The 20553-nt window shown below is 38.6% G+C and overlaps 1 protein-coding gene across 2 annotated transcripts in view; it reads right to left on the bottom strand.

The window, feature by feature from the left end:
- Positions 1-2807: 2807 nt before the first annotated feature.
- The window catches only part of LOC306886602 (bromo adjacent homology domain-containing 1 protein-like), a 32788-nt gene continuing 15042 nt past the window's right edge, over positions 2808-20553 (bottom strand). Inside the window, exons 1-7 of one of the 2 annotated variants that reach the window (XM_079443858.1) lie at positions 20065-20288; positions 15231-16787; positions 6945-7318; positions 5673-5832; positions 5509-5588; positions 5026-5117; positions 2808-4930 (exon numbers count right to left, since the gene is read on the bottom strand). In XM_079443858.1, the coding sequence (XP_079299984.1) occupies positions 4747-4930; positions 5026-5117; positions 5509-5588; positions 5673-5832; positions 6945-7318; positions 15231-16767 (2427 nt within the window). In that variant the 5' untranslated portion in view covers positions 16768-16787; positions 20065-20288 and the 3' untranslated portion in view covers positions 2808-4746. Of the gene's footprint in view, positions 4931-5025; positions 5118-5508; positions 5589-5672; positions 5833-6944; positions 7319-15230; positions 16788-20064; positions 20289-20553 lie in introns of those variants that run through there. The other variant, XM_079443857.1, reaches the window with a different exon arrangement.

The raw sequence follows: 20553 nt of genomic DNA, 5'->3' as shown, positions 1-20553 counted from the left end.
ACCTCGGGAAAAGTAGCCTACTGTTTTTACTTAGAACCAATTCATTTTCAATCCCTGATTTTAGACATACATTAAATAATGAACATTGTTGCTTGACTAAACATTTAAAAATAGCACTAGAGATGTTATAATTAAGGGAACTGAAAAGACAAATGCGTCTAATCAAGCAATAGGCCTAATTCCAAAAAGAAAGAGGCATCGGACTTATAATGCAAAACATATTCAAGACACATTGCTATGGCGTTTATTTGGAAAACCAACATAGCAGGAACCATAGCAGACATCAAACTCGTTTGAGCGGGCACCGTTGAAGGTTGCCCGCATCCTATCATGGAAACCTTGGACTATTGCAGAAAGAGTTGCCGGTCAAGAGAGTCGCTGCATGTACAACGCCCACTGCATGTTAAATATCTGCATTTTATAATGATTTGTTTTCCTGCTATGAATAGACTTTAAACATTAATTCGAAATCAGTCTAGGTCTATTTACCAGATTTACGCATATGACTTGGAACATTTTATTGTTGAAATGTATTAAATATTTTTTCTGCATCCCCAGATCCAAATATAGCATGTCTATATGATTTCAGATCAGTTAGATAGTAAACAGACAAAATTGAAATGATTAAAATAGATAGCAAATGTTGCTCTTTAGGGTAAACAGCAATTATTATGTAAGAACCAATGAAAGCACTTGTTCACTGGACAGATGACAACATCAAAATGTGCTCATCTTACAACATTAGCGTAAACCAAAAACATCATTATTGCTTCCGAAACATCAACATCATTTTTCATTAATAATGCAAACAAAAGATTGCAAATGAATCTGATTTAGCTCATGCAGTGAACTCCATTCAAGCTGTCTGCTGTGCTCAGGAATATTAATGAACAAAAATACAGAATTCACCAAATGTACACACATATTTGTGCTCGAAATACGTATCAAATGCCATATAAGGCTTGTCATACATAGCTGTTGTCAAAGCCATATTTCTATAATATCAGCAGCATGGAAATTTGATTAGTAAAATGTGTGCTGAGCATCATATAAGATACACCTGAAGAACAAACTTTCTGGCTAGAAACCTGTATAAAGAAATAAATAAAACAGCTAGCAGATTTTTCCATCTGCTTGCAAGTACTTTCCAAAGTAGTCTCCATGAGGATTGAAGGATCCAGATCGCAAAATAAATCCAGAAGTGGATCACACTTTGGTTCTGGGATTGATTATGCTTGAAGGGCACTGAGAGTTTGAGTGTCAAAGAGGAAAATTCATTTCAGAAGTCATGAAATGGACAGCTTCAGTAGGCTTCCAAGATGACCACTGAAGAAACTGTTCAGTCAAAAATGAAAATTAGCTAAACATTTACTCGCCATCGCTCACTTGAAAAGATTGAGAAATTTAGCATTACATTATTTGCTCACCAGTGGATCCCTCTGGCGTGAATGGGTGCCGTCGGAATGAGTTCAAACAGCTGATAAAAACACTAATCCACAAGACTCCAGTCCATCAATTACACAATCTTGTGAAGCGAAAAGCTCTATACATGACATTGCTTTCTCCAGGGAAAGTCGTCGCCCCCTCTGAATCAGGAGAAAAACATGCACAGATCAAGCACTGTTTACAAACGGAAACAGTTCAAAACCGCTCTAAACAAACATGTTGGTAGATTTTGATGTGAGGGGGCAACATTATTATGGACTCATATTTTTTAATTTAAAAACAGAAGAATTTACTTCCTACAAACATAGCTTTTCATTTCACAAGACGTTAATTGTTGGACTGGAGTCATGTGGATTACTTGTGGATTATTGTGATGTTTTATTAGCCGTTTGGACAGTCTGACGGCATCCATTCACTGCAGAGGATCTATTGGTGAGCAAGTGATGTAACGCTTAATTTCTCCAAATCTGTCCCAATGAAGAAAGAAACTCATTTACATCTTAGACGGCCTGAGGGTGATTCAATTTTCAGTTTTGGGTAAACTATTGCCTTAAAAACAGTTAGATGTCTCCAAAACAGTGAATGTTCACATGAAATGTTAAAGTGAAGTGCTTAGATGTTTTCCTGTAGCTCAACTGGTAGATGGGTTCAACTCCAAGGGAACATAAATGCATACCCTAAATGCACTGTAAATCATTTTGGATGAAAGCAATATCCTAAAATCATTCAATCAATTGAAATTAAAATGCATGGCAGTTAAATGACAAAAACAAGTGTTTTTGTTGATTAGCAAGAAAAGAGGACATGGAAATGGTGAATGTTTCACTGTTAATATTAAGTATTTGCAACAGCTATAATGGTCTCATTTCTCTCATAAGACTGTTAGTATACTGTCGGGCAAAAGAGGGTCAAGGTAGGTTCAGGATGACACCCTGTGGCAACACTGCACCAGTGCAGCTTGTGTTGTCTTGACTATATAAAAATGTAAATCAAAATGACAATCATTGTCAATTAAAAATCGAAAAAGAGCTGATCTCCATCAGATTTTTTTCTTAAATATTTGTCTAATACTATTTATGATTAGGTCTTTTAATACACACTGTAATATTAATTGAACATTGATTTAATGTAGTTTACAGCAACACAGTGCCTTAAGGAAAAATATGCACACAACTGAGAAAACCTTCATTGTGTAATATGGATTTTTTTATGAAGCTTTTTGCAATGCCTCAAGATGGCTTTAAGAAGCTGTTAACATCTCATAACCCGTGTTAAATATGCAATTATGTGCTTTATGCTTAATTTGGATCGAAGTCAATACATCAGAAGTCAAGGAACTAAACAAACGAGACAAAGAACTTGATGCTCATATATTATTTATTCCTTTTAAATATTTTCCTCTTATAATATACATTTCTATCTTAAATAATACAAATGCGCTGTGCTAGATCTATTATTTCAAAGAATGCCCAGTACTTCCATGCTGCACTGAAATATATATTTGTATAGACACGCTCGCCCACATACACACAAACAGCCATTCATCAAAGGAGCAAACAGCTTGGAATTCATGGTCAGTTTTGTATACAGAGGAATGAATGTAATCCTCTCCTTCTCTCCTTATTTTGGTACACAACATGTATCTGCCATCCAGAACATTCTGCTAGCAAAGTATACATTTCAAAAATACATAATTTTCACACAAACAGCAAACATTAAGGGAGTTTACTCAACCACACCGCCAACCAAAGCAAAACGAGCTCTGCTTAAATGTTCCACGAAACCGCTATGGCATTAACACGTCTAAACTGGCATATCTGACGCTAGGAGATGACATTTACTGCGATAACTCAAAAAAATTCAATAAAAATAAAACAGAACGGAAGATCAGTACGAGATTATTTCACTTCTATTTTTTGTATATTTTGGTCAACACTACTGAAGTTGGGCATGATATATATTTATATATATATAGGCTATGAAAAGGGAGTATAACTACCAAACGACAAAAATCATATCTCATCTTCATCACAATGAAAAAATTACTTCCGACTGATTAATATTCACTCAGATCTCAAGTAAAGTCCTCAAAAAAAAAGTCCAAAACATGGAAGTGTGAAGGTCAGCATAGTGCGATCAGACAATCTTATCAATGCTTTTTAGCACGGATAACAACGTGGTGCAAAACAAGCAGGCCAAAAACGTGAAGAGGCTTGAGGAAAAACAAAACCAATCACCCAGCCAGTATTTCTTCACATAGCAGACTTAACGATTTAAAGGCACAAACAGACCATATAAAACAGCTTTCTCCTATTCTCCTAACAAAACTACCATGTAGGACGAGAAGCAAAGGGCACATGTTGAAAGCAGGCCTGTGTGCGCGAGATAAAGTTTGTCCATTCACATTTGTAACTGACAGTTAGCGAGTTCTCTCGTATCTCTTTGTACACGTACAACAAATACACAGTATTTTCCTGCATTGGAGATCAGTAGCAGGTGACATTTTGAACTGAGTCAGACTGCTGACTCGGTGAATGATAAGTTTTAGTGCAAACTAATGGAGTCGCGAAAGTGGATGTTAAGGAGTGGCGTGATAACCTTTGGTTTGCTGGGAAGGCAGAAAACGGGGAACCTCGGTGTTGGATATAAGGCAAGTCATGATGGGCGACGGGGGGACAAGAGATCATTACTCATTGGTCGATCAACAGAATGTTAACCAAATGCATTCTGGGATATTTGGTCCGCCTTGATAAGACTGTGATCTCCCACACCCTGTTACGATGACTGAATGAATGATTGGCCATTGTGTTGTGGATCAAACTGATTGGTGCCTCCTAAAAGACGGAGCTTGTGTTCAATTTATGTAAAAATAAATATTTTTAGCCTTCAAATCTACAGATTAGGGTGCGTTTACTTCCAAAGAGAGAACATTATAACTATTCCATAATTCAAGGGCATTCTTAATGTACCTGCATTAATTTCCTCGTCTTTTTACACTCATTCAGCAAATATAAAAGATAACTGCAAAAATAAGGACTCAAATTCATGGTGTGAAAAATCACATTTTGGCGATCGGTACCTTTGAACTCAAGGTAGTTGTGCTGAGAATGCCGTTCTACAAAGCCACAAAGGATAACAGTTGAAACTTTTTTCATAAGTGCTACGCCAAGAGCATTTATCCTAAAGGGAAAACAGAAAATAACAACAACTCCCTAAAGACTTGTGGCCATCCAGTTGATAGGGCTTTGATTGTGTCACAACGTTTTGGATTCAGGTTTCAATGTATGGCTCCATTCAGACCTACTGCAGGTTTTTCAGCAGACGGCCGTATCGGAAGTCGTAAACGTGGCGGCAGACGAACACCAAGTCGGGGTCGATGTCGTTGGGCACGCAACGATGAGCTGGAATTACATAGCTGGAAGGAGGGACCAGGGAGCTACGTCTGGGAAAGCCCTCCTCACGACACTTCACCAAGGCACAAAATCTGAAACATTCAAAAATCACATTCGATTTATACAAAGGATATGAGGCGATGATGCATTTGACACTTGCAATGAGCCGATAAATACGATCGCTCACCTACAGTACTGTGCTAATGTCAACACATAGCACTTATCCTCGATACATGCCACACTGTTTTCATCCTGATGTCGAGATGCGAAAATCTCATTCTGGAAAAAATTCACACACCATCAATATTTTATTTTCAACTTAAAGGAATCCATGCTGTAAATGTATAAAAATAAATATTGCAACAAATACACTGAGAAAAAAAAAAAAAAAACAGTCTTTTGAAACTTAGTATTACATCACATATTGATGTTGGAAGATGCAGGAATGTTAAAACGTCCATTTATGAATTATAGTATATATACAGTGTTCATAATGTGTTTGAGAGTGCTGGGAGTCATTTGTTTGTCTAGTATCCCTACTTCAGAGGTTTAGTGAACACAAGAAACTTGTGCTGCCTACTTGAAAACTCATAATCAAAGGAAGTCAAATGTCGACATTGCTAGTCCCCGGAGGACCACATTGCTGTGCCATGAACAATTCTAGACTCACCTCACAGTGTATGCTGGGATTGCGACCCCCCTGAGTGTGTTCTGGGCGGTAGTACCAAAACAAGCTCATCATAAGCTCCCCTGAAAGTAGGAACAGAGTATTATGAGCTCTTCTGTGGCTTTCATTGATGTGTTAGAGAAAACATTGTTCAGAAAAAGGTTTACCTGACTCAGGGTCTTCCCAGAAGGCAGAGACTTTGGCCACGTAAGGCAAGGACTTCTTCCTGGGACCTGAGCGCAGTAGCACTGTGTCTCTGACCCTGATCACCTCTCCATCTCTCTGCACTCCTTCATAGCACCTGCGCAGGGATGTGGAGTCCTCACCCTTAAACGAAAGGAAAAATATAACTTACACATCACATTTCCATCTCATTATACACTTTTGAATCATGTCAGATATTTGAAAAAATACAAATTTTAACATTTTAATTAGGGGTCAACGTGAAACCAGCCTGATTATTTAAAGCTTTTCTTAAGATAGCTTAAATCAAGTAGTCTGTGGGTTGCCTGAATGACTAGTCTCAAAATGCATATCAAAAAGTATTTTTAACTTGACACTTGATGTCTTACAAATGCAACATGTGTGCCAGAGGAGAGGCAATTTAAAGGAGATTTATTTAAAAACGCATATTTTAAATAAGCACAGCGCACTGTCAACATGCTAATTAAAGCACTGCCACTAAAATTATAAAAAATAATAATATTTGAATTGAGTGCAGGAAAATATCTACACTACCATTCAAGTTTGGGGGTGATAGATTTTTAAAATGTTTTTGAAAAAAAGCCCCTTATGCTTAACAAGGCTGCATTTATTTGAACAAAAATACAGTGAAAACAATAATGCTCTGAAATATTATTACAATTTAAGATGATTACATAGAGTCTTTTATCAAAATGACTTTTTTATTTCTCTATTTGACAAGGCTAGGACTAGTATCCAAATCCCTAAAGAGCAGCCCATAGACCTAGTAAAGACATGAGTCAGCAGTGTGGTCGACTACACAGACTGCCTTCTGAATCCTAAAGTGTTGTGTATAAACATTTCATAAACTCAATTTAATACAGATGCTCTAGTTCATTAAAATGCTAAAATGGAGAAATAGAAAAGCAGCATGATGCAAACATTTTTAAAACACAACCGCTCATTGTCTGAGGTTTGCCCACTGGCTATTTAAAACATGTTTAGAAATATTTGTTTAAAAGCACCTCACTGGAATTTAATAATAATAACAATAATGTCATTTCCAATGAATGCAATTCACAGTGTATACTACTGACATTTCACAAGTGTTGTTCTAAGGAAAATGCCTGGGGCATCACTTAGTCATTTGTCAGGAATAAACAAACTCTTACAATGAACCGCTGCTGTAAGTCTTGCTCTGGGTACCTAAATGTTTTTTAAAGAAACTTTCAATACAAGGCAACCCAAATACATACCACGATGAATATTTCCTTTTCTGTTGCCACACCAACAGGCAGCCAGCCGTTTGTTGCCCGGCGACGGCTGATCTTTGACTGCTTGGCAGCACCGCTGCCATGGCCCGCTCCCAGCTGGCCATCCTTAATGTGGGGGCAAACAGCAGAGTCCCGCACCACAGAACGAGAGCCACTGGGTGGCTTGGCCCTCTGAGGGCATTCCTGTCCAACTCTAATCTGCACCTGGGGTCGACCGGCATCAGGAAGAGGCGTCTGCAGGTGGGGCACTGACTGGGTGGGTGGAGGCACACTGGATATGGGGCAGATGGACAGAGGCAGGGCAGAAGGCATCGTGATGGACGAGCTGTGGCCATCCAGGGGGTAAGAGTAGTCTTCTACAGGAGTAGAGGAAGCAAAAATCATCGGTTCATAAAATGCTCAACATGCAGTGATGATCATAAACAAACACCATATTGCAAGTAATACAACACAGCAGACTAATGCAGCCATAAAGGAGTCAGTGTGCCAGATGCTGCGTGGTCAAATGCACAGCTAAGAGCCTGTAACCAAAATTATATACAACCTTAAGAGGATTGGATTTTATGACAGGAAATACATATCAATTCAGAAATGTGAAAGCAGTGAAACACTTGATTATTAATACATAACTGAACTTCTAACATTAAAATAACAATGCATTATCAGTTCAATAACATCCAATTGCTGTGATCCAAAGGTGCTGAATGTTTGTGCAGGCATCTAAAAACACACATGACCAAAATTTCAGGGTGGATGAGCCAATCTTTGGAAACCTCATGTTTCAATTACCTATGCGGTTCCCATAGTGATGAGGAAATTTGAGGTGTGAGCCTGTACATGTGATGCATTCTGCATGAAAAGGGATAAGAAATGTGCATTTTATGGACCATCTTAACCCAGAAATTAAATACCTACCCAGGGCTCGCAAAATTTCTAAATCCCTGGTAGCCCTTTGGGCAGGTACTCTTCAGATTTTGGTAGCCCGAAGATTAATTTAACTAGCCCAAATAAAAATAAAAAAAAGACCATAAATGTCAATCAAAAACCTTTTCAATACACAAATATCAATGAATAAAGGAGTTTTATTCTACTATTTACAAGGTATCTGCAGAATTCTTAAAAATCTATTTAAGGCAATTTGAAAATTTATTTCTTATACCATTTAAAACTGTCTAAGGCCTTAAAAACTCTTCAGTTTAGTTGTATCAAATTTAAGGACCCGTGGGAGCAATGTTCCCTCTAATTTGTTTTCTTGCTGACCAAAACGTTTCTCTATTGGGCGGACATTTCGGGCACCTGAGCAAAACCATTCTTTATACCAGACCTGTACAGCACACACACAAAAAAGTGTGTAACTTTATAATTTAATGAGCTATTTATATTTGATTTGACCCTTGATGTAACTAAATGATGTACATTTTAGGTTACCTGAGAAAACATTTTTACAGTACAATACACTGCAGTTCAAAAGTTTGGATCAATAAAGGTTTTTAAAGAGGTTTCTTATGCTCATCAAGGCTGTATCTATTTGATAAAAAATACTGAATATTATTTCACAAAATAATATTGTGAAATATTATTGCAATTTAAATGTTTTCTATTTTAATATACTTTAAAATGTAATTAATTCCTGTGAAGCAAAGCAGTATTTTCAGAGTCACATGATCCTTTAGAAATCATTCTAATATACTGATTTTTAATCAATGTTGGAATCAGTTGTACTGCTTTTTTATTTTATATACTGTATTTTTTGGGACCTGTAATATTTTAAAAAAATTAAGTTAAAAAGAACAGTGTTTAGTCAAAATAGAGATTTTGTGTTAGAATATAAACTATTCAAAAGTTTGGGGTCAGAACTTTTTCTCTTTCTTTTTTAAAGATACTTTAAAAAACTTTAAAGAAAGTTAAATAAACTTTATTCAGCAAGGATGTGTTAAATGGATAAAATTGATAGTAAAGACTTCTATTGTTAGAAAATATTTCTATTTTGAATAAATGCTGTTCTTTTAAACTTTTTATTAAATCAAAGAATCAAAGAAAAAAGTAAAAGGTTCCAAAAAAATATGAAGCAGCACAACAGTTTCAACACTGATAATAAATCAGCATATTAGAATGATTTCTGAAGGATTATGGGACACTGAAGACTGGAGGAATGATGCTGAAAATTCAGCTTTGATCACGGGAAAAAATGCTATTTTATACGTATTAAAATAGGAAACCAATATTAGAAATTGCAATAATATTTCACTATATCACAGTTTTTTCTGTATTTTTGAAATGAATACAGGTTTATAATAGAGCCCTAACATAATATATTATCAAAACAAACTATTTAAACTGATAGAACAGAATAGAATACAAACTGAAGCAAAATTTAAGCTGAGATCTGTAAGTTAAATATAAAAAAAGTGAACATATGAATTCTTCTATAGCTGTCTAAACATCGTTATGAAGTACAGTTTGTACAATACTCTTGTGTGTGACTGTACATGTTTCAGAGTTTTGTTACCGTTCTTTGCCCATCCTCCGCTATTTCCAGCACTTAATCAAGCCACTCTTCTTTAATACAGGAGGACGTTTTATTTCACATGTCATTGCGTTTGCGTCGTCTCTCGTGTTGAGCGCACCGCAACCATTGAAGTATTCAGTTTCTACAGCGACTCATTTGGTGCACATTGTTCTCTTTCTATGAAACCTGTAAACCGCATTCACCGGCTCTAACTCTGTCGTGACATCAGCTCTATAGCGGTTTGCCCGAGCATTGGTATTCTTTCCCTTTTACTGGCGGCATTCCCAACTCATTTTTGTGTGCGCGAGGCACATTATTTCTTCTGCGCAGCCGCGGTGGAAGGAGAGCGCGGTCGCGCGCGCACTCAGCTTAGAGGGTACATTGCGTGGGAGCCCTGTATTTAAGGTAGCCCGTCGGGCAGGACAGTGATACATTTTGGTAGCCCGACTGGAAAACACAATAGCCCCGGGATGTCGGGGGTAGCGATTTTGCGAGCCCTGATACCATTATGCTCTCACTTCGTGCTGTTTCAATACAGTACTTGTATCCTAATTTATCCATGAAACATGAGTTTCCCGTTCACGCCTTTATTTTTCACATACAGTGACAAGTTCATTGTCAGACTGCAGTTCCAAAATGTAAAAAAATGCACTATAAAAGCATGAAGTAGTCCATACAGTGTGTGTCATGCACTAAATTAGTCTTTATCATTTGTTGTTGTGTGGAAAATGTTGTGAAGATTCTCCTTTCGTGTTCAGCATATGCATTTGCCATGACATGAGGGTGAGTAAATAATGACAGATCGTATTCATCTCTGGTTGAACTATAATTTAAACTCATCTAGAAATTAATGCTTGTTACTTTTCATGTGGAGAATATCTCTTTGGGCAAACTATTTCTTTAAACTGCCTAAATGTGGGACGCACTGTGGGAAATGCAACCGTGCAATTACAAGAAATTAAAAGTGCATAGTTGGGAACTGTCAAATTAGGAGAAAAAAAACAAAACAATTTAATTTGAAAACCACTTTAAGTTTTATAGTTCATAAACTGACCTTTAAAACTTAAAATGTACTCACACTAAGGCCATCCAAGATGCAGATGAGCTTGTTTGGCATTACATCACTTGCTCACCAATAGACAGAGAACGGGTGACATGAGAATTTTGAATGGGTTTGGAATGACATAAGGGTGAGTAATTAATGACAGAATTTTCATTTTTGGGTGAACTAACCCTTTAAGGTCTTGTGCAATGAAAAACTGTGCAAGTACTGTAATGCTAAATTTCTCCAATCCCGTTTTTATAAAAAAGCAAACTCATCTACATCTTGGGTGGCCTGAGGGTAAGTAAATTTTCATTTTTGAGTGAACTACTCCTTTAAAATGTCTTCTAAATTAAATCATAAGTCTTCTATCTTAAAATTAAACTGGAAATCTGGTGAGGCTGCTGAGTTTCATTTTTCATTTTGTCATTTAATGCGGTTCAGTCTATATGTGAGGTCAAATCAGCACAGGGTTGGAGGTCAGAGAGTGGAGGCACTGAGTGACTTATCTGAAATCATTTCAATTCTCTTTTTTTAAATTACTGCGTTACTGCCCACTGTAAAGAAGAATGACTCTATAATAGCTGATTAACCTGTTGTTTGTTTTAACCTGAAGCAGGATGGTCTCCTCGGGGACCTCTCGTGCAAAATCAGGCACACAGGACAGATCTATCAGCAGCGCTACCACACTATCCCATCCCCTGAGGTTTGACATCAATGAATAGCAAATGCAGACATTTTATTACAATCTGGAATCCTGAAAATCTAACAGAAGCAACAAACGTAAAAATTTAACACCAATTCTGAACAAATCAAACAGCCCTCAGACTAAGTGCACACAATGACGTGGTTGGAGCGGTAATCACACTCTGTCTACACAAATAAAGGATAACAATACTTAAGATAACCTTGTTCACAGGGTTTGGGGCTTCTAGAGATCGATTTCAAGGAATAATGCAGTCATTGTAGCTTCAATCAAGCATGAAGCGTTACTGGAAGAAAACGTCTCACTATACAGTTTGCTTTAATCAAATTACACTCTCCTAATACTCAGCTTTTAGCGCACACAATATTGAATTGTTCAGTATTGCAGATTGTGTATGTGAGAGTATCTTTTCAAGTATAAAGCTTTGCCAGGGCTCTACACTGTATATAAAAAAAAAGTTGAGCCAACTTAAAATTAAGGCAACCAGCTTCAGCAGATTTTTGAGTTCTCAACTTATTTTTGTAGGAGATTCTCAACTTTTTGTTGTATAAACTTAAAACAACAAGTTGAGAAAACTCAAAAATCTGCTGAAGCTGGTTGCCTTAATTTTAAGTTGGCTCAACTTTTTTTTTTTTAAACAGTGTAGACTCATTCTTCCCACTGGTCGCACTTATGCGACTAACTTTCTCAGTTGGTCGCACAAGCTCATCATTTGGTCGCAAGTTATTTATTTGCTACAACATTTGATTAATCAGTGCATGCCGATGAACTTGTGTCATAGTTTATAGTTATATGGTTACGAAAGTGTTCAACATTCAACCCGTTCTTTTTCATCAGTATTTTGTGATTTAAATTTTGTGAACAGGAATTCCTTTTTTGCTTTCACTTTCACTTTCGCAGTCGGTGTCACGCTTTACAAGAAAAGATAATTGGCTGTTTTTCTTATATCTATACACCTTTCACTTTTTAAGACTAAAACAAAAGATGGATTCATTGAAACAATTAAGATGAGGCATGGCATATAGGACACATCACATGCTGTATTATATACCGACTAATAAATTACAGAATGTTTCGCAAACACTGGAGGAATCAAATAAATAATAATATTAAAAAATTAAGGAAAGTGTAACACTCCAAAATAAACTCAAAGGAGTAGATGAAGAGACCAAAAGGTTCCTGACTGGACCAGATAATTTATTTGGGCATCAATAGCAGGCGACTCAAGAACACAACATTAATAAATGAATATGGCACTTTTATTCTTATACAATAATACTACAATATTAAAACCTCAAAAGGGCAAAGCAGCAGGTTAAGATGGTTATCACATATAGGCCTATACTTCAATTAATAGTGTATTTGACAAATCACAAATTACCTACAATAAATAAACAGTCGACGAGCAGGAAGTATTCAGCAGAGAGTTTCAACACCTTAAAATGAGTTCATGTGCCCGCCAATTATACACAATTTCATTACACCGCAACACCAAAAGGTACACAAATCCGTAAGTGCATCAGTTAAATCACACACTTCAATACACACCACAAAATCACTCAGTATGGGCCAAAACCACTCTGGCTAACTACTTGGCCGTCGTCAACATAAAACAATATGAAAAATGGCACATGAAAGAGGATAACCTGCCCTAATACCCCATACACACACACACACAATTACAAAGACACATACAAACGCCGGGGGACCGGTAACAATTAATCAATCACATTAAACCAGGAATGAAACACTTCATACACCCAATTCAATAAACCATAAAGGCAGATAATGGGCTGCTGGCCCTCTTACCCGCTACCGGACAACGTATCGTGAGGTAAACAGCAAAGATAAGCTTTTCAAAACGAAAACAAAAAGAACAGTAAAACTACACTGGCTGTCGCTGACAGGACTTGCATTTTTTTTTCTACAAGAATACCAACATGTTCAACTTCTCTGGTTTAAGAAGTGGTATTTTACTTTAGTTTGAAAACCAAATCCTGCATTGCGCTTCGTGCACCTTCGCGCTGACGCAGCGAGTATAAACCAGGCTCTACTGAAGCGCTCGCGCTGAAAGAGCCTCTCTTCACGTGATCAGTGAAATCTGACTCTTGCTGCAATGTGCCACGGCTCTGCAGCGCGCGCTGTATGAAGCAGACGCTTAGGAGCAGCGCAGACCATGCACTCGCACAAGTGCGACCGACCACGTCAAAATGTTTACTCGCACACTCAAAAAAATTTGGTCGCAGTCTAGAGCCCTGTTTGCGCTTTCAAAAATTGCACAATTTGAATAACAAACCAAATATGCCAGCTTTAAAGTAGTACTAAAAATGCTTCAGCTTTGCCTGTTTGTCTTGTCACGGTAAAGTCATGCTGTACCTAAAGAGAAACCCGCAGAGAGTCAGATTACCGTCTCATTAACGGAGATCACGGCGAATGAAAAATTTAATTGTATAACTCAGCCGTGTGGTTAAAAACCAACAAGGGAGCATGTCTGCAGAGGTCCCAGTCTGCGCCGAGGTTCACAAGTGGCTGCGAGACCACAGCTGTCACCTCACAATGAACAAGACAGTTCAAGTCTCCTTCCAACAAAACTAACCAGCACACTCCCCACCTGTGGCAATTACTCACATTCGAACCAGCAGTGAACATGTAGCCACAATGACGTGACTGTGAAAGGGAATTTCATTTCATTTGACTCCTATTCAAGCTGATTTTTTTTTTCTTAAGTCCTTGATGGGGTTTCTCTTGACATCCCTTAAAGTCACTGTATTTGTTGAGTACACCTTTAGATCAATCTCTTTAGAGACTGTGTGAGCTCATTCACAAAGACGTCTGGTGCTGAGACTGGGTCAAGGTTGAGGATACAAACATGGTGTAGAATGATGAATGTGGAAATCACTCCATCCACATTAGAAAAAACATTTTCTCTCCAATTCAGTCATTCGATATTTTACACACTGATGTCATTTTGAAAACAAGTCTGCTCAATTTGTTTAAGAATATATAACTTATTTTAAGATTTTTATTTTATAATAATCACAGTAAAGTTATGACAATTGATTATTATTATTATTATTGTAGTCATATTGAATTAGTCAAAAATGTGGCCTGTAAAAACTTTAATTAAAAATGTTCTATGCAGGTTCACTCCTGAGTCCTCACACTAACTCTAGAACAATTCATTCTTTCCAAATATTCAAGTCATCTGGTGAAAAATCCACCCCCCCCCCTCATATTTCAACAGATATTGCAGAAAAACTAAATATTTCAATGAGATTTGTTGCTCAAGAAACATTTCTTATTATCAGTGCTGAAAACAGTTCATTCTTTTCTCTGCATTCTTTTAATGAATAGAAAGTTCAAATGAACAGCATTTATTGAAATAGAAATGTTTGTAACAAGTCTTTACTGTAACTTTTGATCAATTTTGTAAGTCCTTAATAAATAAGTGTTGATTAAAGAAGTATTAATCTGACTGACTCTGAACTTCAGCGTATAAAAAATTACATCAATTAGATTGCATTAATGTACTGTATGCATTTCAACAAAAATGTTACATTTACAAATAACTGCTTGTCCACAGTTTTATAAAGTTGTTTTAAATCTCTAAATTATAAAGTATAATAATGTTTTCTTTTTTTCCCCTTACAGTTACTGTTATTTTAAACCTAAATTTAGCCTTTAATATTACAACAAAAATATTTTAGTTAACCTCATTACCCTTCCTTTCTGTTGCACTCTGTCTGTTTGGTGCACATGTGCATGCTTGCATTAAGAAATGCTTAAAGTTTTATGGCATCTTTTTAACTTATTTTTTCCAATTGTATCAGATGTAGCCCTACTTAAATATAAAATGTGACACAGCTTACCTACCATCTTCTCTGTATATTCAATCATAATCACAAGAACAGACATCAGAGTTAACAGTAAGCTATCTCTCAAACTTGCCTATAAGTTACAGTTATGGAGCTAATTTGACAATTAATATTTTCATTTTATTTTCCATCCTACCTGTTTCCATTTTGTGCATGCAGCTGGAGCATCCTGCGTTGTACGAGCAGCCCCTGCTAGTGATGGGTTGAGTGGGTCTGTAGGCATAGCTGCTGAGCCTGCAGGCCTCTCCATAACAGGTGCCCACAGAGTTACAGTACGCCGGATGAGGGATCCCCGTAGGATGGGACACCGAAGAGGGCAGCAGTTTGGGTCTCTGGACCCCGCTAGAGCACATTGTCAGCGGGGGTACGGACGAGGCCGTGTGGCTCCCTGGATTTGAGCTTACGGGAAGTGTCGGAGTCCCGTGATGAGAGATGTGGACGTAGTACCCAGGGTAACAGGGATAAGGATGGGCACCGATGGGCATTGCTGGATGCGTCAGAGTGTGAGGAGAAGGAATAAATCCCTTCAGAGAATGTTCTTCAGTTTCCGGGAAGGTTTTCTGGCCAAGGAACAGGGCCAGTCTATGGCAGTACTCCACTGATCTCTCCTGGGAACAGCAGTAATATGATTTCACATCAGTCTCCGTTTTCTCTTCCTTCACAGGCTTGAGGGGATAGCCGAGCATGGATCTGCACTGATATCCAGGGCTAATAAAGCCATGGCTTCCTGTGCTCCCTTCCCACAATGCCTCAGTGTGGAGGGATTGCTTCTCACAGAGGCTGCAGCATTGCTGCAATACTTTTAACTTGGACTGACAGGCCAAGTTGTGCTGCTGTTTACGCGATTTCAACTGTAGCTGCTTCCCTCGCACTGCTCCGTCTGTTTTACCCCTGCGCTTCACTCCCGAGGACGTGCTGGTCAGCTTGAGCAGGGCGGCTGCATTTAAACCCGCCAGACGTTTGGGAGCAGGACTGTTTAAAGTCTGCAGATCAATGGCGTCAGACTCAGTCTTTGCTTTTTTTGGGTTTCGACATTGTTCGGTCTCTCCGGTGTAAGCGCGTTTCCGGTTGTCTTGGCCTTTTCTAGAACAATCATTATCTTTTGTTGTGTCTTTAGAGAGAGAAGTGTCTCCTTTTGTCTTTTGCTGCTTCTTTGAGGGTTTTGATGTCTGCTGGGGGTCCTCTCTGTCCAGCAACAGACTGTTAACGGCTTCTGCGTTCAGAGAGGCCAGCCGCCTTTGGCGAGGTTCAAGGATGAATTTTGTGTATAAGGCAGATTTATCAGGTTTCACTTTGCTTTTTGGTTCAGGCGCTGACCGGCAAGTCTTACAGGCTTTCTTGCGGCACTTGCAGATTTTCGCCTTCCCCTGCATTTCCTTCACCTGGGCCTTCATGCTGTTCCTACACGTTTCGCTCTCGTCCAAGCGTGTCAATACGACACAGCAGTTAAGCGCGCTTACTTCACCCAATCCATGTCGTCCCCTGAGAGGGTACAGCTTCCGGTCTCTCTCAGCGGCCTTTCCTTTTATCTCCTTACCTTTTCCTCTTTGGGTAGAACATCTTTTAGCCTTCTTTTCTGGCCAAGTTCTGTCCATAGTTGTCTGACAGCTCACCTGGTCCGCAGATTCACTCTTATATCCACATAAAGAGTTCCTCTGCCGAGCATGGGTCATCACACTTTGCCATGCAAAACCTATAAAGGAAAAATAAAGCATTGTTAATTTGTAATTTCAAAGCTGTAACCGCTGTGATTAAATATATAGTGTGTACAGAAGCCATTACGACTTTCATAACCTCTACTAATTAATATTAATGTGACCGGCTATGTGAACTAATGTTGAAAAATCAGCACAAATGTGGCCTTGTGCGCCACCTTAATCAGGTTGCTGGTCTGGCAAGAGTTTATAGAATTTTAATTGGACAGGGACAAACATGGTCACTAAAGTGCGTAGGTGCAATTAACAGTTTTTTTAGGAGCATAAGCTGTTTTGGTCTTTTGCAACAAAAATCTTTCAACTCTAATACATAAAATGCATGTGTGTAACATTTCTGAGATTTAACCCAAATCATTCCTTTAACACATACTGGCATCATGGGCGCAAGAACAGATTACATTAATCTCTAATAGACCTGGAAGACAGCCATAATTAGCCTGTTCATTTTTCAAATGAATGACGTAATTGCTAAAACATATACAGAGAGACCACAAAACATAATATTATGACATTGCGTGTTAGTATGATTGATGTGAAAGCACCACAATATCTGAAACTTAGGTGAGCTATTTCTATTTACATTTTGACATTACAAAAAATTCTGTCATCGGCAAAGTAAGTTATATCGCTATATTTCTTCTGAAAACTAAAAATAGGGCTGAAATGACTGAAACTCCCAATGTCTCTAAAACAACAAGACACGGAGTAATAATGACAACTTTCATATTTGGGAATTCCTTTAAGAGACAGTTGAACAGAGACACTTGATTGGTAAAAATAAGTCTGAGTGCCTCTGGTTTCTTAAGCGCCACTTAAATAGCTGTTCTACAGATAAAATGCATATGATTTGCAGTTTTTGTGGGACATTTAAGGCATTTCTTTTAAACTTGCAGATGAGAAGTTAATGCAGTATTCAAGGACATTCATCAATATCTCCTCATGGTGACATTCTGGAGATTCAACATGTCCAACATGTATTAAACGAAAGGCAAGTCAGGGGTCAAACACACTGAGACATACGGCAGTAATTGGGCTCCATATGAAACTTAACACTAACTGACAAAACACTAACTGCTTTGACCTATTGACAAGTTCCTCTTCCTTTAAAAAGAACAGAATTCCTTAAAAAGACAGAAAAGCTTTGGAAAAAGTATGAATGCTACAGGCTTGCTTGGATTGTGTGAATAGATTCATTTATTCATGTGCTCGGTTATTAAGTTTGACAGCTGCTGTATTTGAAACTCCATCTGTCAAATAAAAGAGGTCATCATAACCATCCGTCAACCTCAGACGCATGCAGCGCTCTCCTTTACAATGCACAGAGTAAGTTCAGCACCCGTGAAAGAAACTTTTATGCACATACCTAAAACCAAACAGTAAAATATGGACACAAAAAGGCATCTACCATAATTGACAACTGTAGCATTCTCTCACTTCAGCAACAACCCTCTTCAGCTGTCCTACTGCTCCCTACCATTTAAAATCATTCAGCCATGCCAGATAAAGAGAGGAATCATTCTGTGGTTGAACTAACCACAAAAGTGACTATTTTAAAATATTTCACCAAATAGATTGACCCATATACTAAAAGTAAAATAACCAAACATCAAATATTACAGTAGTGATCAATATTTATTTTATGATTACTGCAATCAAAAACGTGCATTAAAAAAAAAAAAAACTAAAATGTTGGATTTCCGTTGGTTACCAATATAGAAAAAAAAAAAAAGTCTAAAATCTCTAATTTACCAAGACTCAACATTAAACCAGAAATAAAACTCTTCACACTCCCATAAAATAAAATTATTTGGTGAAAACCTATTACTTCTCTTCCATTGCTTGTATAAAGACCATTATAAAAGGCAGTCGTGGCCTAGGTGGGGGGAGTGAATAACGAACACGCTCTCCACCCTCAATACCACGACTGAGGTGAGACCCCTGAGCAAGGCACAGAACCCCCAACTGCTCCCCGGGCACCGCAGCACTGGCTGCCCACTGCTCCGGGTGTATGTTCACTACTGTATGTGCACTTGGATGGGTTAAATGTAGAGCACAAATTCTGAGTATGGGTCACCATACTTGGCCACACACCACTTCCCCTTTCCTTCTCCTTACTGCAAATGAATCCTACAGTGCGAGTTCACAAATGTGAAAAGCTTTAAATAAACTTTCAAAGTGCCACTAAAAACTAAATCAAGTCTGTAATTCTGTTAATGTCACAAGTTATTGATCTGGAGGGATGTGGGCTCATAAAATAATAGACTAACTGCTTGTCATGAGTGACAACACAAACTCTCCAATGAAAGGTAGCTGGAGGATGAATTGTTGGCACAATATTGTGGAAAATTAGAAGTTGCCTTTCTAGTTTCTGGAAGGGTGAAGGGAAATGGACTGCTGCCCGTAATTTACCACCATTCCGGGTGTTTTTTCGGGTTGAGGTCTCAGTCCATGACTCTCTGACAAATAACCGGGTAGCAATCTGGCGTTTCAGGCGTAAAACGAAAACGTTAGGGAAAATGCGTCCAGTCTACGATTTAATAGATGGGAATGCGATTTAACGTGATATCTGGCGTTTAGAGACTAAAGAAGTTGCTTTTTCCTTCGCGCAATTTGAAATTTACCCCTCACTCACTGTACACAACTAGATGCTGTTCTTTTTTCCTCCTACACTGCAGATATGGAGAACGGGAAGGTGTGGACTAAAAAAAAAGAGCTGAAAAAAGAGAGAAGGAAACGCATCTGAGTTAAATGTACAGCGTGATTAAAGTAATCCGGGATAAAGGCGGCAAGCGCGTGCTGGAGGTGTATGATGATGAGAGGAGCTTGCATGGCTCATAGGGCGTATCACATACACTAAAAAAAAACAGCGCTGTTCGCTTCACATCCTACGGTTTCTGCCACCGCATACCCCCCAACTGCGAAACCGAACCAGCACGGTCAACTCAAGCCCGAGCAATTAATATCAGCGCTGAAAATGACACTAAACGGCCAAACGTGCGACTCAAACGCCGAAGCGGAAAGCGCTCGGTCGGTCCCTGCCGAAATTTCCGAGCTTCTCGATGGTATCCGGAGCACGACGAAAGAACAGTTTCGCAAGTCCAACTAAAAAGCGCCTCTCGAACCGAATGTATACAGCAATGATTGCGGATAATGTCTTGTTTCAGGCTATTTCCCCACCAAGAGCGAACGCGATACGGCGAGCGCGAGAGAAAAGCGCATAACCAAGATAAAACAGATTAGTAATCCTTCATTTACCTCGCCATCCACTCACTCCGCTGTGTTCCCGATCAAATAATCACATTCCGCGAGCGACGAGGGTCCTGTTGTTGAACTATTACAACAATATCGATGTTCAACAGTGAAATGAAACGAGGGGAGCACACACAGCTGACAAGACACGTTTAATCGGTGACCTACTTCCGAAGTAGCGTGCTGCTCGAGATAATATTCATGCGCTGCATTCGTGAAGCCGCCGCTGCGCTGGGACGAGGTCTCGTTGGCATCACTCAGGTAGTTGAGTGATGAAAAATGCAAAAATGACAGGCATCGGATGAGGTTTAGATCCCACCGCTCCGTAAAACTCACTGTTGGTCAGTGCTTGATCGCATGCAGTGACCAAGTGCCTTGGATCAACAGCTATTACATAATGGACTGCCTTGGACTATCTGATCATCAACAATACTCAGAAATGAAATAATTGCCAAGCGATAAAAGTTTGCATGAGGTTATCAGAGCTGTCTAGGC

The sequence above is a fragment of the Barbus barbus genome, assembly GCF_936440315.1.
Source record: "Barbus barbus genome assembly, chromosome: 20".
Classification (NCBI taxonomy): domain Eukaryota; kingdom Metazoa; phylum Chordata; class Actinopteri; order Cypriniformes; family Cyprinidae; genus Barbus; species Barbus barbus.
Note: the sequence above shows the minus strand (reverse complement) of the source record. Positions and strands in the feature narration are given on the sequence as shown.